Consider the following 21823-nt stretch of genomic DNA (forward strand, 5'->3'; position numbering starts at 1 on the left):
CTGTCTACAAAGGCTTGGCAGAGAGTGTATATCTTAATTAAATTTTTGTTTATCCTGCCCTTGGGCAGCAGGGAACATGCATGTGCCATGGTACACAAATAGAGATGGGAACAACTTGAAGTTCAAACTCAGGTCATCAGGCCTGGTGACAAACTCCTTTACCCATTGAGTCATGTCACCAGCTGCATGCATGTTCCTTCGGATGCCAAGCTCCCTGGACCATGCCAGGATCCTGTGGCTGGAATTTCCTCTGCCATCTCTAGGCCAGATCCTGCCTTGTTCCTCAGGAGCTTCCTCCTCCTCCTTCTGGGTTACAGGAGGTGATCTGCTGAGAAATAATGACTGGATCACAGAAAGGTCCCCAAACCTGTCACTTTTCAGGGACATAGCTCCAGGGAAGGGTGAATGACAAAGGCTGAGCCCAGGGGCCAGGGATTCTACCCTGTGCTGCACATGTCCTTGACAAGGCCCACTGTGCTGGAGTTGGTCATCTGCTTCTTCTCAATCTGGTCCATCCTGGGCCTCTCAGGGTTCCACACTTACCTCGTGGCCTCCAACCTGACAACTAATGAAGATGTGAGTAAAGCCAAGACAGCCTGGGGAACCTGGGGTGGCCAAGTGCAGCCAGTTGGGGGATCCAAGGTGGACACCTAACGTCAGACCCAGGGTTCCTACATGAGGCAGGTCCTTGGTGTATCACCTAAGTTGCCTTTCTTATAACTCCACAGAGTCAGTAAGCACACTAGGCTTCTGTGCCAGCTCCTTGCCACTTAGGGGCCTTTGAATGTCCTATGTCTCTCAGGGCATTGCATCTAGCTGTGACAGAATTGGGATGCATAGTGCCTATGCATGACTGAGGGATGTGGCCTAGGGTCTTTATGCTGGGAAGGGGTCAATCCGAGATTGATGCCAGAAATCCTGACCAAGCCTTCACATCCACCACTGCACACCTGTAGGCAGCAGAGCCATGACTGGGTGTATCCATTGAGAGGCATAGTTAGAACAGAACAGTGTGACTCTGTTGCCTCATCCCACCTACTCATGGTAAGCCATCCCCAGCTAGCAATCTGAGAGCCGCTGTCCCTGGTCCAGACATGACCTCCCCTGACTGTCCTGTTAAAAGGAAAACGGTACCGTATGTTCCCATGATTGCTGCATAACATTGATCAGAGACCCACTATCCAAAAGAAGGTGGATCCATGTCAGACATGGTGGTGCAGGCCTGGAATCCTAATGCTTGAGGCAGAAGGACCCTCTGGGCTGCATGGAAAGATGTTGACTTGAGAAGACAAAAAGGGGGTGGGGAATGGAGAAAGAAAAGAAAGAAGTTTGGCTAATGTGGTACAGGCCTGTAATCCCAGCTGCTCTGGGGACTGGGACAGGAGGATTGCCAATCCAAGGTTAGTGTGAACAGTGTCTCAAACAAAAACTAAAAAGAGGGCTCAGTGGTAGAACTCTTGCCTGGCATGTCCAAGGCCCTGCCTTCACTCTTGGTGTCAGAAGAAGGAGGGAAGGCTGGAGGGATGTTCTGTGGGTGAGACCACTGCCGCTCTTCTGGGGGATCCAGGTTTGATTCCCAGCACCCAAGTGGCAGGTTATAACTCCAGTCCATGTTTAGTGCACACCTCTGCCTGCATCTCTCCTCCTGCGTAACCCAGTGCCCTCTTCTGGTCTCCTATGGTACTGCACACACCTGATACACAGCCATCAGGCAAGACCCCATATGCATAAAATAAATAATACAGGTTTTAAAACAAGAAGAATAAGGGGGCTGGAGAAATGGCTCAGTGATTAGGAGCTCTGACTGCTGTTCCAGAGGTCCTGAGTTCAATTCCCAGCAACCACACAGTGGCTGACAACCATCTGTAATGGGATCCGAAGCGTTCTGGTGTGTCTGAAGACAGCTACAGTGTACTTATATAAATAAAAAATTTATACTGCAAAAACAAGAAGAATAAGAAGGAGGGAGCAAACTTCAAGGGGATACACAGATATTATCCCAACACTTGAAAGGTGGAAGCAGGGGACTGAGGAATTCTAGGTCACCCCTTGCTACAGGGAAAGTTGGAGGCCACCCCAGGACACATGACCCTGTTTTAAAAATAAAAATCCCATGACCTTTTACTCTCATTTGGGAAAACAAAGCAGAACACGTGTGTGTTGGTCATTGATAAGGGCAGAAATGACATCAGCCAGCAACCGCTCCCACCTCCACCCCACCTGTTTTTCTGGGTTCTGCATGAGTTTACCAGCACTTAAACAGCAAGGGGTGCTACAGCCCAGCCAGGGTAGAAAGTTCGGGGTGATAGTCCAGCAGGTGTTTCCTGCGAAGCCCCCCAGTGCCTTCAGCAGGGGACTTCCCAGAGGCAGACTCAGTGGTGCTGAGCCTGGTCATCCAGAAACGACCTGTCCATGATCAGGCTGTTGAATGGCAGGATCAGAGTGGCTCCGCCTGCTTTGTGCCCTTTGTGCTCTGGCCCCCTCTTAGTTGCTGTGATAAAACACCATGACCAAAGCAAGGTGGGGAAGAAAGGGTTTATTGGCCTACACTTCCACATTTCAGTCCATCACTGAAGGAAGTCAGAACAGGAACTCACACAGGGCAGGAACCTGGAGGCAGGAGCTGATGCAGAGGCCACGGAGAAGTGCTGCGTACTGGCTAGCTCCCCATAGCTCGGTCAGCATGCTTTCTAATAAAAGCTAGGACCACCAGCCCAGGGGTGGCCTCAACACCAGGCCCTCCCCCATCAGTCACTGGGAAAATACCCTACAGGTTTGCCAGATCTTAGTCGAGGTTTCCTCTTTTCAGATAACTCTAGCTTGTGTCAAGTTGATGTGAAACTATCTGTCATAGGTGGACAGCCAGGGGAGGGATGCTTTCTACCCGAACACTCTCTTCTGGAGACTTCCTTTTGGTTTTGTCTTCTGTGCTAGCTGGGGCCTGCTGACCTCTGCTGGAGAGCTCCCTGCTAGAGAGCAGTCCCCAGATCTTCCTTGACCCAGAACTGGTTTCTAAATGGCTGTACTTTCCCTGGCCTCTAGGTTGCCTTTCTAGAAAGTGGAAGCAACAGGAGGCAGCGGTGACCGGTGACCGGAGTTCCCGGGGAGAGGGCAAGGGCTGAAAGTGGAGCTCCATGGGAGACACTGTGCCCCAGTTTAATTCCCCACCCCCAGCACTGCTAGAGGGGGAGAGAGAGGGAGGGAGGAAGGAAGAAGGTAGCTGACCCAGGCTTCTTCCTCTTTCCAGATCAAAGGGTCTTGGTCCAGCAAGAGGGGTGGCGAGGCCTCTGTCAACCCCTACAGCCATAAAAGTATTATCACCAACTGTTGTGCTGTACTCTGTGGCCCATTGCCCCCCAGGTAAGTCAGGGCACAGGAGAGAATTCACAGGAGGTGGCCCTGCGGCTGGAGCCCTCATGGGAGTTCTGGAGCTCGGCAGGCCTTTCTCCCTGTGTGTACTTGGATTCCCTGTGTTCACAACTCAGGAATTCTGGGGAAGGCTGTCACTTAATCACATGTACTTATTTGTAAAATAAAAGTAAAACCTGTAACCCCAGTGTTTGAAGGCTGAAGCAGGAGAATTGGCTTCATGTTCAAGACCACCCTAGGACACAGTGAAACTGTTTCAAAGGCGGGGGTGGGGGGAATACAAAATGTTAAAAAGCCCTGGGCATCCTGTTTAATCCTGCTCCTCAGAGACACCACACTGTTAGGACCACACTTGAGTGATATGCTCTGCCTGTGCAGGGTGGGGTCCCAGCAGTGGCTCAGCCCTGACAGCAGGGGGCGCCAGAGCTCCAGAACAGGCGTTGACCGGCCCTGGGTGCTGCAGGGACAAGACCTTCCTTACACACTTGGGCTGTCTAGGGAGACAGGACACTGGGCCTCTCACCGCCTCAGGTAGCGATTGTTTCTTAGTTTTCTCTCACTTGCAGCCTGGCTTCTTGGCACCCAGACAGCTGAGTCAGTTTGAATTAGTAGTGAATAGGCTTGGGAGGTAGAAGCAGGCCTGTGGGGACCTCAAGGTCATCTTAAAGTACTTGGGACCCTGTCTCAAGAAATCAAAAACATTTTGTCCTGTTGGCACTTGCCCCAGAAGGTCTTGTTTTAAATGTATTTACTCACCTGTATGTGTGGGTGATTGAAATCCAAGTGCTTGCATACATACACCATGGTGGTCTGAGGACAGACAGCTCTCTTTCCATCTTGGGTTTGGTGGCAAACACCTTTACCACTGAGCTGTCTTACCAGCCCCAGAGGAAGGGTCTTAACCTCCTGAATGGGCAAAGCTTCCCTTCGCCCAGCTTTTCTAGGGCTAGATCCTTCCTGGGAGGACACAGACAACATTACCTGGCCCTTAGCCTGGAGCTTTGATATGTCTTGTCTTTATGTTTTGGAAGCCTGATTGACCGGCGGGGATTTGTGCAGTCTGATACCGTGTTGCCCTCACCCATCAGAAGTGACGAGCCAGCCTGTGGAGCTAAGCCAGACGCCAGCATGGTAGGAGGCCACCCCTGAATGTGACTGAGTGCTTACCTGCTGCCCTCCACACCTGCCGGGACCCTCCCCATGCCATCTGAGGGAAGCAGCCGCCAAAGACTCGAGTCTTTTCCTATTTATTTCCCACCCAGCATGGTTTTCTTTGAACTATACCATAGCTGTGTCCTCTGCTTCCCAAACCTAGGTTCCCACAGTTTAGGCCCTAGGTCCCCCAGCTGGTCAGTGGCAGGAGAGAAAGAGAGCCACAGCCTCTGGAGGCTACTAAGGAGACTATGCCAAGTCACTGCCTGAGCCCAGGGAGGCCCAGCATGAGTGAGGGCATGAACTGAATGGGCGGCCTCCCAGCTGAAGGCATGTTTGGACCTTGGTGAGCCAGGGGGTTCTGGGAGCAGGCCTGCTGAGTAGCTGGCTCTGAGCCACAGGCAACAGGTGGGGACCCTTCCGGGGACTGCTTTGGTTTGGGGCTCCTACATTCCATTTGTGATGACCACTGGGGTTCTTTGGGGAGGGGTTGTATGGAATTAGCCAGTAGGATAGAGCTGGGGTACTAGTAGAGGACATGGGTAGAGGATGAGAGGCAGCCTGTGTCAGAGGAGGTCAAACAAGCCATCCAGGTCCCCAGAACCTTGCTCCTGTAGAGTCCTGGGCAGCACAGTAGAAGTGGGGACCTGGCTTTCCCCCTGTCCACAGAGACTCTCGAAAGGATCCTTTCCTGTGCCCCCCAATCCCTCTTCCAGGTCAGGGCTAGAGGTGGGTGGATTAGCTCAAGCTGACAATACTTGAAACGGGTTTATTAATGCTGGGTATTTTGCACAATTTTATAGACTTCTTTTTTACATAGCCTCTTAAAAATAGGAGTTAATGTGTTACTATCCCTGTAGTGCCAAGTCAAGGGTTTTCAGAAGGTTAGGTAGTGTGATACATTTATTACAGCAGTAGCTATGAGGGATTGTGTGTATGCACACATGTGTGTTCATGCGTGCCGGTGTACAGATACAGCTGACTCCTGTGTCCTCTGGGCTAGTCCCTTTCCCCATTGCCCTGGGTTCAGAAGCAGCCTGAGATATGGGAGACTAGGGGGAGGCTGTGCGTTAGTCACGAGAGACCACTGGCTCCTGCCCACTTTCCTTTCACCAGGCCCTTTAGACTCCACCACCCAGCCCCCAGGTCACGCTCCCAGCTGTGACCTGCCCCAACAGGCTGAGGCTAGGTGTGGTGGGTGGGGTGATGGCTCTGGGGAGCGGCTGCTATTCTGCAAGCCACACCCCCTCCTAGGTGTTCTGCTCTGAGTGTTGGCTAGGGACTAGGACACAGAACGTTTCTGCTGATCAGGAATGAAGGAAGGGGCAGAGTGGACAGGAGGCATGTGTGGGTGTCCAGAAGCTTCAGCATGGCCTCTCAGCAAAACAGCCTTCTCCTTGGCCCATCAGGTGGGCTGAAACCCTTGGATCAAAGCATAGGAAGTCACTACTAAGTCCCTTCCTTGTTCCCAAGGCCAGTGGGTCCCAGACAGAGCTAGGAAGTGGTGGGTGCCAGGGGGCACTGGGAGACGGCTTCAGAGCCCCAGGTCGTCCCGGGTGGCCCTGGGAGGTAGGTAGGAAGGAGTGGAAGAGGCTCCCTAACCGCCTTCCGTTTGAGCCAGTATCTTTGTTCCTGCTTGTAATAAAGCTTCTGTTTTTAAGAGTTGATTTGCTTTGCTTTAGTTTTTATTGGCTTTTATTTTGCTGAGTCCCTGGCTTGCAGCTTAGCCTTGGGATCTTTCAGATAAGCTCGGGTCTTTGCTGGGAGTTAGAGAGCAGGCAGGCAGGGGGGCTGGCTGTCCAGCGATCGGTGGGAACTCTGCGGAGTAGAGGGAGCTGTGGCTAAACCACCTGTCCGTCTTCATCTTGTCTACCTTCTTGTGCCTCCAGGACTTGGTGCCTCCTGAGTTCTTCCCTGCTAACTTTCCACCCCGATCCCCAGTGATTGTTCAGCATGGTTGAGACAGTAGGTCCCAGTGGGAGCTTCTTGTTGCTAGCCCCAGCCCAGCCTCCTAGGCAGCCAGAACAGCCAGACAGATTATAACATAGGCCCACCTCTCTGGTATCTCCTCCAGGAGGACACTTGTCAGGACTTTGCCATCTCCTGCACAGCCTGAGGGGAGCTAACAGGCCTGTTTGCAGAGGGTTAGCTGGTAAGACCATGTGTCACGTGTCAGCCAGCTGTGCCCGCTCCTCACCATCATCGCATGCCTCACCAACCCCATGGAGTCCATCCATCTGTCTGGTGTGTGGTGTGGCACGTGTGCTGGCAATGGCCGTTCTCAGGGCTCCCCCCCACCCCCCACCCCAAACAGAAGACTCTTAGTCTTGTGCCACCTCCCCCTTGGGCTGGGCTTCTTTCGAGCACCTGTCCTTTCTAAAAGAAGGGATGAGGCTGGGAAGGGTGGTCCCCCTGCTCTGAGGGGCCCTCAGTCAGGCCGCTAACATCTGCATTCTGCTTCATGGCCCTGCCCTGCTCCTGCCTGCCTGTTGCCTGCTGCCTGAACTTTGCCCTTTTCTGGGAGAGAGGCAGGTACTGTGGTAGCCCTTGACTCACTCGGGGGCCCATGTGCTAACCCTCTCTCTTCTCCTTCTTTGCCATCCTGCCGGGAACATCCAGTATGTGCGGGGGCTTAAGGAGCTCCTGAGGACCGCCACTCTCTGCCTCCCCAGGAGTGGCCTGGGGGGAGCCAGGCATCCTGCACCTCCACCTGCCTAACCTGTGGCCCATCTGCCACCATCTGTGCCTACAGGGTCCGTCCCCCAGCCTGTCCTTCTTGTGTGCTCTCTAGAGCTTCCCCACCAGGCGCTGGGTTCTAGTCCTGAACCCCAACTCCTTGCTGGCCAGAGTGTAGAAAGCCATACTGCAGCCTCACCACAGTAATACCGAAGCACTGCTGAATCCCGCCTCCCCTCCTCCCCTCATGCCCCTTCCCCAGATTTGTGAAGTGTCCAGACTCTTTAGGAATCTTGCCTTGCAGCCTCCCGCCAGTCAGCAGAGCCATGGGCCAGCCTAGCAGGTTCCTTCAGGAGCTCTCTGGGTGTTGATGACGCTGCTGAACGAGTTTGGCAGCTGCTCTAAGCACAACGGGCTTGACACTGTTCCCACGCCCCCCATCCCCCCAGTAGGATGTGGAGTGTGAGCCTGTATCCTTGGCCCCAGGCACCAAGGGCTAGACAGCTCCATGCTCATCCAAGGACCCAAAGGGAGCCAGGTGAGACCTGGGGAGATGAGCTTCGTCCAGCACAGGGGCTGCCCACCTGATATTCACTACCTTTTGTAATAGAAATAAAGACCTTCCCCCTTCTTGCCATAGCCTGGAGTGTGTTGAGCCACTTTCCTTTGAGGTGCTGGCTGGGGTCTGGTATGGGTGTGTGAGAACAACTGCCTTGTACCCCAGCATGGGAGGGTGAAGGCTTGGAGGAGCCCTAAGCTTGAAGAATGCCATACCCAGGAGGGGGCTGCCAACCTCCTGTTACCAGTGGAGAGACCAAAGCCCAGGAGCAGGAAGGGACCTGCCCAAGGCCTCTATAAGTCAGCTGGAATGCAGCCCTGCATGCTGACCTCATTCTGCTCTGTTTCCATAAATTCCACACTGTCTGGTACCCTAGACGGTCATAGCGGAGGGGCTACTTCGAACAGCATTGCCTTAGAAGAAAAAGGCAAACAGCTGAATCACCTAAGCATCCTCTGGTGTCCCTTCCCAAAGGCAACGACGGGTACACAGCTCCTGAGCCAGGTACCAGGACTCTTACAACCAGACGCAAACCCCTCTGGTCAAACTGTTGAATTTGATGATTCCAAAGACAGAAATGACCTGGGAAATTATTAGAAAAGAAAAGGGTTTGCGAGTTGTGGTCGAGTCTAACTCTAATAAGAACCCCTCTTGCTGCTGTCAGATGCTCCAGAAAGGATGAGGAACACCCCCACCCCCCACCGGACCTCGGGGGCCCATCTGCTGACTCAGGCAGCCGCTCTGGAGTCCCATGCTCTGCCAGGGCCTGCTGCCTCCTGCCTGCCTGCCTGCCTGGGCTCCTGGACTTGGGAAGTAGAAGCCTGGAGGCAAAGGGAGGCAACTGAAACAGGAACTGAGTCAGGATGTGCAGGCCAGAGCTAGTAGGAGTGTCGAGGCCTGGCTTCCGTGGAGGAAGAAGAGTAAGGGATGGGCCGAGGGTCTAGAACCAGGCTGTAAACCCACACCAGGTTCCCGGCTTAATGGGCATGAGGAGAACACTCCCTTCGTAGGCTTAGAAGAAGCTTCAAGTTTGCCAAGCCCCACGGTCCAGGCTCCTAGTGTCCTGGGATTTCCAAGTTGCCCCTAGGACTTGGGGAAGCCCAGGCCAGGCTGAGAGCCAAGGAAGGCCCTTCAGGGCTGAGAGGAATTCTCCAGATGGAAAGGGAGGAGTCAGTGGCTATTATGCCTAACAATCTATCTGTCAGTCTGGAGAAGGAAGCGTTTGGGCTGAGGACCCCTTCTCTTCTGTGAGCACTTGGCTGGGCCACGGGGTACCGATAGTTCATGATCATCCTCATTCCATTGAACCCCGCTCAAAAACAACCAGGGAGGGGTCGCTGAGGATGTGTTCAGTTGGTAGAGTTCTTGGAACCCCTGGGCACGACCCCAGCACTACTGCTAAAGCAAGCATGGTGGCAGTCCATACGCAGACCAGACTGGGCTCGAACTCAGATCCTCCTCCCTGCTTCTGCCTCTTAAGTGTTAGGATTACAGCTGTGCACTAGGACTGGGGCTCAAACTCCATACATGCCAGGCAGGAACTCTACCCACCAAGATACACTCCAGCCTCTTTTTAACCGCCCCCCCCCCGGGCAGGGGCAGCATGTCTCCCTTGTAGCAAAGCCAGTCACCAATTGGAGTGTCTCCTGTGTGAGTTTAAATGCTGAGATGCTAGCTGTGCACCACCGTGGGCTTCCCTAACTGGATGTTTTAGTGTATAGTTCTGTGTTTGTGCTGTGACTTAAGCGAAGCACTCACAATCTCAGGACGGAAGTCCCATCTGCTTCCTGGGGAAACCCATAAAATTAGCCAGGACCCTGAAGTCTCCCAGCAGTCCCTACTCTGTGACACAAAGCACAGTCCAGTCTGTCTTGAGTTCTGGCCTGTAACATCCCTCCCAGAGGCAAGGTGAGCACTCAGACACTGAGAGGAGACAGGCAGGGTTGTGCAATAGTCCTGGTTCAAGGGTTAGACTGGCTGGGGCCCAGGGTTCTTTAGAAAGGACCCTGGACTCCCATCTAAATTTTGGGTGTGTGGTGGGGCATAAGCAGGGACTTACCCTCAATGCCCATTCTTTTAATGGGGCTTGAAAACAGGACCCAACCAATCAGGGATGGCAGGTTGGAAACAAAGATCTCCATCTCTGAGGAGGCTTCTCTCAGGGGTCAGAGGCAGGACCTTGATCAACCAGAAGGGACTGGATAGCCTCTGGGAACCAAGTGGGGGATCTCACTGAGCTGGAATCACTCACTGCTCCATAAAACAAAATGGCTATGTGTCATTACCAGCTCCTTCCCTTCAGCCCTGTCTTCCTCCCCAGGTTGATCGCGTCCCCCCTGGGGGACCAAACTGGACTGAGCATTCTGGTGGCCTGCTTCCCAGCCTCTGACAGAGGTAATCTGAGTCAGGCAGGGGAGTGGGACAGTCAGAGAGCTAGGTCCCCGCCCTCTGGGAGCCCTGCCGATACATGAGATACATGACGACAGGCAGCTTGGAAGGGGCGGGTGACCTGATGTGGAGAACCAGAGAGTAAAGTCTCAGACAAGTGTCAACAGGCCACCAACTTGAAAGGGAAAATTGTGCTGTAAGGTGGAAGGGGTCCAACAAACGTATTGGGTGACTAATTACAAAGGCTGGGCTGGAGCGTCAGAGGCCGCTCGTTAAACACTTCATTAAGTGGCACCCTGAAATGCCACCTGCGCATTCTGGGTGTTCATAGGGCATCTTGAGGGAGACCAGGACCAAGGGATGGAGCTGTCTTCGGGCTGACTCAGAAAGGAGTCCGACAGCTCTCACTTCCAGTTCATGGCTCCCAAGAAGAGCCAAAAGGAAGAAGGGGCACGGAGGGGGAGGGATTTAAGGGAGCTGGCAGCTTGTGACCTCCAGCCTATTCATCCCTTGAGACTTGATGGTTCTACCTCTACAGTCCTACAGAGCCAATTCCGGGGGGGAGGTTGCATCAGATCATGAATGTTCAAGTTTTTGGGAAACTGTACAGCCAAACCTATTACCTGAGTTCTCACCTCAACTCTATCCTAGCTCTCTGTACCAGCTCACTGGGCTCTGCCTGGGCTGAAGCAACCCAGTGGCTGAAACCATCCTTGCCTTTGGAAGGACACCCTGAAAGACAATCTGATTTGGTAATTCAAAACGCTCCTGCAACGCAGCCCTGAACAGCAGGGGGCAGTGTGGAGCCGAAAGGTGCCTGTGCAGGTGGAACCCGCGGCCAGGTTTCTCCTGCTGACTGTCCTGATGACTCACATCCCCAACCCCTCCCGTCCCAGCCCTTTTACCTTTAAGGTAGAGCCGGAAAGGGTGTGGCGAAGCAAGGAGGAGGCAGGACCCAGGACCCGGGCCCGCCCAGGCCACGCCCAACCCTTCTCAGGGCCATGCCACCCCAGCCAAAAGGCAGACCCAGAGCAAGCGAGCCGCAGAGTCCAGCGTTAGTCTCAAGGCAGCTAGTTTGCCCGCCTGTCTGTCCATCCTCGGAGTCATGGAGAGAGCCAGTCTGATCCAGAAGGCCAAGCTGGCCGAACAGGCCGAACGCTATGAAGACATGGCAGCTTTTATGAAGGGTGCCGTGGAAAAGGGTGAGGAGCTCTCCTGTGAGGAGCGGAACCTGCTCTCCGTGGCCTACAAGAACGTGGTGGGCGGCCAGAGAGCGGCCTGGAGGGTCCTGTCCAGCATCGAGCAGAAGAGCAACGAGGAGGGGTCTGAAGAGAAGGGCCCCGAGGTGAAAGAGTACCGGGAGAAGGTAGAGACCGAGCTCAGGGGTGTGTGCGACACCGTGCTGGGCCTGCTGGACTCCCACCTCATCAAAGGGGCTGGAGAGGCAGAGAGCCGCGTCTTCTACCTGAAGATGAAGGGTGACTACTACCGCTACCTAGCCGAGGTGGCCACTGGTGATGACAAGAAGCGCATCATCGACTCCGCCCGGTCAGCCTACCAGGAGGCCATGGACATCAGCAAGAAGGAGATGCCGCCCACCAACCCCATACGCCTGGGCCTGGCCCTGAACTTTTCCGTCTTCCACTACGAGATAGCCAACAGCCCCGAGGAGGCCATCTCACTGGCCAAGACCACCTTCGACGAGGCCATGGCCGATCTGCACACCCTCAGCGAGGACTCCTACAAGGACAGCACCCTCATCATGCAGCTGCTGAGAGACAACCTGACGCTGTGGACAGCCGACAATGCTGGGGAAGAGGGTGGCGAGGCTCCGGAGGAGCCCCAGAGCTGAAGCAGCCTACAGCCTCCCTGGCCCGCCTTGCCCTCCAGGCCCCAGCCCGCAGAGAGGACTAAAACGGAGTGGGACTCTGCCCTTCCCAAACCCTGAATGTTCTGACACACCTTGGAAGGCTCCTTGGAAGGGGTGCAGCCAAGCTGAGGCCACCAGGGCTGGAGAATCTCACTCTTCCACTCTTTAGACAGAGTAGCTGTCTGGTGGGTGGTCCCACCCCTGCTCTCTGCACCCTCACTTCCTCCCACCACTCCTGAACCTGTCCTCCCCCTGGGCCTCCTGTTGCTTCTGGATCCTAGGAATTGAGGAGGCTCCCCACCCCCTGTGGCTGAGAACTGGACTGTGGCAAGGGCTGGGTGTGTGCGTGTGTGTCTGGAAGACTGTGTGTGAGAGTGAATGAGAAGAAACACATGTTTGCTGGGTGTGACCATGTTACTCAATAAAGTTGCCCTGTGACACTCGGTCTTCTTCAGTTATTGGCCATGGATTGCGAATAGAATTGGAGATGGGTTAGAGAACTGGACTCTGAAACTGTGAGCTAGGGCTGTCCCTTGGGGCTGTGAGACGAGCCTTTGGGTCGGTGTCGGTGACCTAGAAATTTAGGGTAGGGTGACTTCAGGTGAGAGGCCATCAGGAAGTCCCCGCAGCGTTTAGGCTCACACCAGGTGAGCACAAAGGCAGGTCAGGAGAGCAGAGAGTGGGTACCTTGGGCAGGGAAGCCGCAAACCTCAGATGCGACGAGAGCCGCGAAGTCAGGAAAGTTTGAGCACAGTGGCCTTAGACTAGACTCGCTTCACGAGTGGCACTGAGGGCCTCACGTTGAAAAGCGGGAAACGGTCACATCAAGTGCTCAGATCTGAGCCGAGGGGTGCAATCTGAGGCAGGGGCATAGTGACTCCATAAGACAAAATAGATCTAATAAAGAAGTTCAAGGCCCAGGGACAAAAAGAAACCCACTGGCGAGGAGCCGGCGCGAGCTGGGTGGGAAGAGCCGCAGGGAGTCTGGCTGAGCAGCCCACGGCCCGCGCACCCGACAGGCAGAGACACGCACCAGCCCGCAGCAGCCCGCCGCCGCCTCCGCGGCCCAATCACAGGACGAGCTCTCTACAGAGCCCGCCCCCAGAACCCGGTTAGCCAATGAGAGAGCGAACGGCAAGTCCTCCCGCCCCGCCGGCCGGGCTAAGGTTCTCGAAAAGACGGAGCTGCGTCCCCGCAGCCCGTGGAGCGCAGCGGGGCGGTGCCTTCCCGGTTTCACTTAGACAAGTTGACACCCGCCCGACCCGGAGCTCGTCCCCCACCCCGGGAGCAGCAGGACAGGGCGGGGCCACGCGCGAAATTTAGTGTCCGCCCTTTGAGTCACCTGGCGGTGTCTGGACCAAGCCGGCGGCTGAAATCGGCTGGAAAATGGCCAAGATGCACCTCTCCGGAGCTTCGGAGGCAGACCAGCGCCCGTGGCTTGGGTTATGTCCCTGACTTGATTGCAGCCCGGAAAAAAACATAGCACCTCTCAGGGCCTCAGTTTCCCTTCTGTATCGCTAAAGGCTCTACAGTGAGAGAAAGGGAAAAAAAAAAAAAAAAGCGGGACTCTGCTTAGGTGCAAGGCTTGAGACTCCTAACTTTGGAGTCCTCCTTTGAATACGTTGCTTCTTAGGCATGGCATAGTGGCGGATGCCTTTAACCGGAGGCAAGGAGGATCCTTCCCGGGAGCTAGGGTGTGGCTCAGTTTATCTGAAGTCCAAGTACTGGTCTGCAGCGCCTGGGGGATGGGGTGGGGGAGTGATTAAGTAAACGAAGGACAAGACGGGGTTGGGGTTGGGGGTACACTCTCCAAAATGTTACTGATTAATTCCAACCAGTGTCAGTCCATCTGGGATTTATCTAGTATTTCTGAATCCAAAGCAAAATAAGCAAGGATCAGCTCGGTCAGTCACTGCCAGAGTTGACCTGGGTGCTCACTGGGTCACCTAAGAAGGCTGGCTAGCTTGGCAGCAAGAGAACTCTTTCTGGGAGGATTAAGGGAACCCAGCCCAAATTTACTGGATTCTCCAGAGTCCACGTTTGGCCACACCTAAGGTTCTCCGCTCTTGTTTCCGCCCCTAACTCTTCAAGGAAGTTGCTGGGCCTCTTTGGAGCATTCAGGGTCCTGTTTTCTCATTTCCTGGTGATGTGTTGGGTTTCAAGGCTCCAAAGCCACACAGAGTCTGGACTAGAGCAGGCAACTCCCCTCAGCTCAGGAGGTGACCCGGTTTCTTTCCACTAGACTGGTCTGGTGACTTTCTCTTAATTGGGTAGGTCCTGGGAAAGGAACTCCTTCTCTGTCTCTCAGCGTCTGCCTGCTGCATGTTGGCTCCAGACCACGTATGAGTGGATGGGAGCTGGCCTAAGGTACTGCGCTGGGCTTAAGGGGAATCAAGAGGAGATGCCCTGCCCTGGAGGTCATGAAGCCCGCTGTGTATTAGCACCAGACCATAGCTGATTAAGGTTGTAGGTTTGTACCAAAGTGGTTTCGGACCTGCTTGTCTATGATGCGGTTAAAAAAAAAATTATGGGGTGGAGAGATGGCTTGGCAGTTAAGAGCACTGTCTGAGTTTGGTTCCCAGCACCCACATGGTAGCTAACTTCTTCTGTCTGCAACTCCAGTCCCAGGAGGATCTGATGCCCTTTACTGACCTCCATGAATACCAGTGTATTACACAGGGAGTACCCACATGGGTGCAGATAAATCACCTGTACAAGTCAAAATCAATTTTAAAAAGTTTTAAATTAATGCTATCTTTTCCTGGTCTAGATTTGATATTTAAATTCAGGCTGGAGGTAGTGGAGCACACCTTTCTAGGAGAGCCAGGATTATGAAAACAAACAAACAAACAGACAAACAAACAAAACCTTTCAGTCTAGCTGGGCTTGATGCCCACAAAGGAGACAGATCAAGTGCAGATCTGAGTTCAAGGGCAGCCTGGTCTACAGAGTGAACTCACCAGGACAGCTAGGACCATGTCCAAAACCTCTGCCCCCCCCCCAACCCCCCCAAAACGGAGAAAAATGTTTTCAGTCCAGGCTGTCTGGCTAGCTCAGTATTGAGTACTTGCTGCTCTTCCAGGGCTCCTGATTTTGGCTCCTAGCACATCCTCAGGCTCGCTGTAATTTCAGCTCTGGGGGATCTTCTGGGATCTGTGGGCAACACACACACATTAAGACAAAAATATTTATTTACAATCTTCATTTCCACTAATGGGGACAGTGTCTTTGGGGTACTGAAGTGCTCTGGTTCCCAGTAGTGTGGACATTTAAACTGCTTTGTGGTACTCAGGAGCTGCCCATTATAAAGGGGTGACTTTTAGGATATGTCAATTGCATCTTAGGTTTATTCTTTTAAGATTCATTTTTATTTTATATGCATTGGTGTTTTGCCTGCACATCTTGTCCGTCTGTGTGAGGGGATCAGGTCCCCTGGAACTGGAGTTACAGACAGTGGTGAGACACATGCCCATTCTGGAAGTTAAACCCAGGTCCTCTGGTAGAGATTTTAACTTCTGAGCCATTTCTCCAGCCCCTACATCTTGGTTTTTACAGTCTGCTTCAGCGCTGTGTAGCTCAGTGGTAGAGAGCTTATCCACCACTTGCAAATCCTTGAGTTCAAACCAGAATACCAGAAAACAAGAACTCTGAGCCAGGAACTGCAGCATCAACCAATGGTCCCAAGTGTCTAGGAACATGAGATCATGTTCATGAGATCAATTGAGACAAGTAGATGAGACATAGTCTCAAAATAAAAGGTAAGAGCTAGGGAGATGTCTCAGTAGCTACTGGAGCTTGGATCCCCAGAAACCCATGTGAAGCATGTGAAGGCTGACTGGGTGTGGCTGGGTGGGCGTGGTGGTCTGCCTGTGATGCCAGTAGAAGACAGAGGTGGGGCTTCCCATAAGCAAGCTGACCACTTCAGCAGGCTCTGAATTTGATCAAGAGACCTGCTTCAGTCAAGGGCATGTGTGGGATGGGGTGGCACACACCTTTAATCCCAGCAGTCAGGTAGAATCTGAGTTCAAGGCCAGCCTGGTCAACAGAGTAAAATCCAGGACAGCCAGAGCTACACCTGACTCAAAACAAACAAAAGACCCTACCTACCTCAATGAATAAGGTAGAAGAGTGAACCAAGATGACTCCTGAGATCCACCGCTGGCCTCCACACACATGCACACATGCACCCATACATGCAAAAACATGCACACACATACATATCACACACAAATTTTAAAAGGAAAACTAAAAATTTAAAGGAAGAATGTGTGTGTGCACATGTGTGTGTGCTCGAGCGCTCAGATCACATTTCTCTCAGGGACTTCCCTGATTTGCTGGCTTTGCTCCATGTGCCTTCCTTTCTTATGGTGACTTGAGCAGTTTCTATGGAAGAACTAAGAACTTGGGGTTAATGCCATCTTTTTCCCCAGCTAAGTAAGCATGGTGACAATGGCCTTTAATTCCAGCACTGGTGGTGGGGTATCAAGAATTTCAAAGTTGGGTTGGGGATTTAGCTCAGTGGTAGAGCGCTTGCCCAGCAAGTGCAAGGCCCTGGGTTCGGTCATCAGCTCTGGAAAAAAAAAAAAAAGAGAGAGAGAGAAAAAGAAAAAAAAAAAAAGAATTTCAAAGTTGTCCTCAGTTACAGAGGCCAGCCTGGGCTACATGATATTAAATATAAATAATAATAATTTGAGTGGCATGGGAAAATGTTCAATCTAAAATTATTAGAAAGTATTCCTACTATTTTCTACTTTTTACCTTTTTTTTTTTTGGTTTTTGGTTTTTCGAGACAGGGTTTCTCTGTGTAGCTCTGGCTGTCCTGGAACTCACTCTGTAGACCAGGCTGGCCTCAAACTTAGAAATCTGCCTGCCTCTGCGTCCCAAGTGCTGGGATTAAAGGTGTGCATCACCACCGCCCGGCTTTTTGAGATAAGGTTTCAGTCTGAAGCCTAGGTTGGCTTGAACGATGTAGCTCAGGCTGGACTTCAAGTCTTTATTCTCCTGCTTCAGTCAACTAAGTGTGGCCTGTCACGCCCCGTTCCCGTTTAAAATTTATCTAGATAAATTTTCTAGATAAATTTTCCTAGATAGCGTCTCCTCAGCCCAGATAGCCTTGAACTTGGAATGCAGCAGAGAGTGACCTTGAACTCCTCACCTGCTGGCCCCACCTTCCAGGTACTGGAATGGAAGGCACGTGACACCATTCAGAGACTGCTCTTACAACTGTAGCAGCAAGAAAATCAAATTGGCTCTGAAAATCCAAAGGTACAAGTTACAGATGACAGCCACCAACATTACTCAGAACCAATCAGGCATCTTAGGAAACACATTATCAGAAGCCCACTGCCTGTTCTGCCAGGAAAGCAAAGTACTCTTCCCCAGGAACCCATATAGAAAAATATACACACATACACAAACATATACACTCATACAGACACGTACATATACACTTATAGACAAACTAAGACACACATACACACACACACACGTGTCTAATATCCAAATGGCAAATGTCTGGGCCTTTCCAGGAAACCTCTGACTTCAGATGTTGGCATGAAGATGGTTCTTCTGAAAAAGGGCTGCTTTCCTAGAGAGCAGGAAACAGTAACAATCACAGTTGTCATGATGAATATTCTCCAGGCAGGCTCATGTCTTTATCCTCAGGGTTACCCGTGACATCCATGACATCGTGTGTATCTGGTTTACCCATGAAGCAACTGGGGCTCAGAGCAACTTCATGACTTTACCCAAGATTAGACCACTGCTTATGCTGGGAATGGGGCAGGACAGGATCTGACTCTAGGCCAGGCCCATGGTCTTGGAACTTCAACTGCTATTTTCAAACTGTTCAGAGGCTCCCTCCAGGCAGGACCCAGGTGGCTAGGGTTTCCTGTTTCCACACACTGTAGCTAAAATAGCCACACATATGTCTGTTTTGTGTGTTAGGGTTTTATGAAGCATGCATTATGTTGTGCTAAACATAGCACTGCTCTGGACTCCCTAAAAAAGCAAAAAACAAACAAACAAACAAACAAAACAAAAAACCCAAACACCAAATCAAACCAAAGAACCCCTTTTCTCCCTCTAGTTACTATCGGTCTCCTTCAGCAGAAAGGAGTCCTCTTGGAGCCTGCTAGAGGGGGCCAGTTTCCAGCTCACACCCCTCGCTGAGGTCTCCTTAACCTACTTCCTCCTTGTTCCTGCTCTTCACCTGGTTCACGGGGCCCACACCATCCCCCACCTCTGCTCTGTGCTGGGTGGGGAGGGCAGGTTTCTGCAAAGTACGTCTCCCTCCCACGAGCCCCCCCTCGCTCTACCTACCCACTGAGTCAGGAGCCAGGAATGTTTGTGGGGGCAGCAGACAGGTATGCCACCCTGGGGTGTCCGGGGCTGATTCACCTCTCCTTTCCATCCAGTCTTCTCCTTACAGGGCTAGGAAATTGAAGTCTGTCTGGAGATAAGAGAGCAACCCTGGACTCTGGGAAGGGGAGTTCTTAAACCTGTGAGCGGGGAGAGTGGTTTGGGCTCCCCACTCCTGTGCAGACCTGCTGAAGTGAAGAGCCTGGGTGCGGTGGGAAGAAGGAAGACACGTTCCCCCCACTCTCACCCCCTCTCTCTCCCAGAGTAAAGCTGACCTGTTATCTCTATCTGACCTTACAGACTTGCAGGGCAGTGTGGAAGACTGGGGGAAAGGCTTACATTTCTATCTCCTTTGCTGTTTCTGTGACCCACAAAGCCATGTGAACACTGCAGGACTGAGGTATTGGGAGAGCAGCTCTGTCCAGAGGCTCTGAGCTCAGATCCCAGCACCCACATGTGCCTGTGCTACACATCTATCATCCCAGGGCTGTGGGCAGAGAGAAGGTCCTTGGGACTTGCTGGCCGGCCACTCTGCAGAATCAGCGAACCCCAGGATAGTGAGAGACCCTGTTTTGAGGGCTGCAATATAATTTAATGGCTGAAGCCACCTGCTGCCAAGCCTGATCACCTGAGTTCCTTAATTGTGACTCCACAGGGTACAGAGCTGACTTCTGTAAGTTGTCCTCTGACCACCGCCACCTTTGCAATGTGTGCAGCCTCTCACACACATGCACACATGCATTCTCTCTCTCTCTCTCTCTCTCTCTCTCTCTCTCTCTCTCTCTCTCTCTCTCTCACACACACACACACACACACACACACACAAGTAAACATAACTAAAATGTTTGTAAAGTTACAAAGACTAGAGAGCTCATGGGTTAAGAGTACCTAGTGCTCTTACAGAGGACCTGGGTTCAATTCTCAGCACCTACTACAGTAACTTGTAACTTGAGTTCCAGGGGATCTGATGCTCTCTTCTGGCTTCTTCAGATACCTGTATGCACTTGTGCATATATATCACACAGCCATACACACACACACAGACACACACACACAATTGTTTTTCTTTTTTTCTTTTTGTTTTTCGAGACAGAGTTTCTCTGTGTAGCCCTGGCTGTCCTGGAACTCACTCTGTAGACCAGGCTGTCCTTGAACTCAGAAATCCGCCTGCCTCTGCCTCCCAAGTGCTGGAATTAAAGGCGTGCGCCACCACCACCCAGCTTTTTTTTTTTTTTTTTCCAAGACAGGGTTTCTCTGTATAGCTTTGGTAATCCTGGAACTCACTGTCTACACCAGGCTGTCCTTGAACTCACGGAGATCCACCTGCTTCTGCTTCTGTCTCTTGAGTGATAGATAAGATGTTTGGTTGTTTTGTTGTTGTTCTCTGTCTCTCTCTCTCTCTCTCTCTCTCTCTCTTTTACAAATCTCATCATGTTGCCCTGTCTGGTCTAGAACTAGCTATGTAGGCAAGACTGGCCTTGAACCCAGAAATGCCTGCCTCTGCTTCCTAAACAGAGATTAAATGTGCACCCACAATTCTTTGAATCAGAACTTGCAGGAATCAGTTCTCCCCTTCCTCCAAGTGAGGCCTGGGAATTGAACTCATGTCATCAGGCTTGGCTGCAAGCACCCTTTCTTCCTGAGCTATCTCACTGGTCCTTTTATTTCTTTCTTCTTTTCTTTAAATTCTCTACTTTGATTAGGAAAGCAGAGCATGATCATAAGGCTGGCCGGATGTAGAGTCCAGCACTAGGATTAAAGGTGTACAGTGGCCAAGCCTGGCTCACTACCTAATTAGTTGAGATAGGGTCTCTCCTAAGACTTGGGGCTAAGATTCAACCAGCCCCGAGGTCCCCCTGCCCCTGTTCACTGGGATCACAGACATTTATTACCACTGCATGTGAAGTCTGGAGATCTGAACTTGGGTCTTCATCTTTTGCTCTTTGGCCTGTTTGAGACAGGCTGGCCTTGCATTTGCTAGGTAGTCATGGTCTTGCCTCTCCACTCCATGTGTAACCCCACAGTGCTGGGTTACATGTTTGTGCCACCATGCCTGGCTTTGGTATGTTTGCCATGGAATCTCACATTTCCCAGGTTCATCTACTTCTGGGCTTAATTCATCTTCCTGCCTCACGCTTCCACAAATCTGAGATTATAAACACCTCCAGTTCTGTTCAAGATGGTTTTAAAGAGGCATTGCACCCTCCACATCTGCCTCTAGGCTCTCAAGAGGAAAAATCTATTCTTTTAAAAATATTTATGTTTGTATTTTGCCTGTATCAGCGCAGCATGTGTGCAGTACCTAAGGAGGCCAGAAGGGGGAGTCAGATCCTCTGTAACTGGAGTTACAGACAACTGTGAAAGATCCCATGGGTTCTGGAAAGGGAACCCAGGTCCATATACATTTTTTTTTTTTCTCTTTTTGTTTTTTCAAGACAGAGTTTCTCTGTGTAGCTCTGGCTGTCTGTAGACCATGCTGGCCACAGATCTACCTGCCTCTGCCTCCCAAGTACTGGGATTAAAGGTGTGAGGCACTACACTCAGCTGTAATTTTCCTATTTTAACTAGGAAAGTGAAAACATAATCTGAAGGTTGTTTACAGATGGCAGCCAGACCGGAAAGTGGGCATTCCTGGAGAGGCACATTTCACATGAGCCACACCAGAAACCCAGTCATCTCTCCCTTTCTGGTTTTTTGTTTTGAGACAGGATCTCACTATGTGGCCCAGGCTTAATTGGAAGCCTGAGACTCACTAGATCCTGCCACAGTCCCTTCCTTTCTGTATTGAATGTTTCTCTTATCTCCTCAGTGTTAAGTACACAGTCCAGAAACTCCTTTTGCTAACAGAAATTACACGTGTGTGTTTATGTTTATTTTCAACAGATCTGATGTAACCCAGCCTAGCCTGGAACTTGCTATGTAGTAGCAAAAGCTGGGTCCCCGCCTCCAACGTCTGGGATTACAGATGTGAACCACCGAGCCTGGTTTAGAACTATATTCACCAAACGGGGGAAAATGCTTGCTGCCACACCAAGGTCTGGAAACAAGCTGTAGCTGGCTGCCCAGCTCCTGCCACAGTGAGTGCATGCTGAGGTGCATAGCTGAGCTGTAACGCCATAAATGATGCCTTCAGTCCCTGCATGTGGTTTGCTCTGGTGAGTTTGATGGGCAAGCATCAAAACCCATGGCCACAGCTACTGATGCTATTCAAAACACAGAACCCACCCTTCTACCCAGACAAGGCATTTCCCAGCAGCCTGGGCGGCGGGATTCCTGGGCTCCAGGCCCCAGGGTTGACTCACAGCAAACCTCAGCCTGTGGCTCCTGGTCTCAGTTTCCCTGGTTTGCTCTGTTGGTACTCTTCCCCCCACTGTGCAGGGCATTAATAAGGGTGAGGCGCTTTGAACTCCTCAGATGAAAGAGGCTGGGGAAACAGCACCCCATTATTA

At 51.9% G+C, this 21823-nt stretch overlaps 2 protein-coding genes across 10 annotated transcripts in view; both read left to right on the forward strand.

Annotated features, from left to right (window-relative positions):
• Zdhhc18 (zDHHC palmitoyltransferase 18) overlaps positions 1 to 10936 on the forward strand; it is a 31059-nt gene extending 20123 nt beyond the window's left edge. Inside the window, exons 6-10 of one of the 9 annotated variants that reach the window (XM_034501869.2) lie at positions 474 to 576; positions 3248 to 3360; positions 4401 to 4500; positions 10077 to 10150; positions 10796 to 10935. In XM_034501869.2, the coding sequence (XP_034357760.1) occupies positions 474 to 576; positions 3248 to 3360; positions 4401 to 4500; positions 10077 to 10145 (385 nt within the window). In that variant the 3' untranslated portion in view covers positions 10146 to 10150; positions 10796 to 10935. The other 8 variants (XM_076934022.1, XM_034501871.2, XM_034501870.2 and 5 more) reach the window with 8 other exon arrangements.
• A 313-nt stretch (positions 10937 to 11249) lies between these two features.
• Positions 11250 to 12457, forward strand: Sfn (stratifin). Its single transcript, XM_034501874.2, has one exon. The coding sequence runs from the start codon at positions 11250 to 11252 to the stop codon at positions 11994 to 11996; it is 747 nt and encodes a 248-aa protein (XP_034357765.1). The 3' UTR covers positions 11997 to 12457.
• The last annotated feature ends 9366 nt before the right edge of the window (positions 12458 to 21823 follow it).

This window comes from Arvicanthis niloticus, chromosome 5, assembly GCF_011762505.2.
Source record: "Arvicanthis niloticus isolate mArvNil1 chromosome 5, mArvNil1.pat.X, whole genome shotgun sequence".
Lineage (NCBI taxonomy): Eukaryota > Metazoa > Chordata > Mammalia > Rodentia > Muridae > Arvicanthis > Arvicanthis niloticus.

Excerpts from the sequence above, each read along its gene's own strand:
- Sfn (XM_034501874.2), top strand. The coding sequence starts at position 11,250 with ATGGAGAGAGCCAGTCTGATCCAGAAGGCCAAGCTGGCCGAACAGGCC.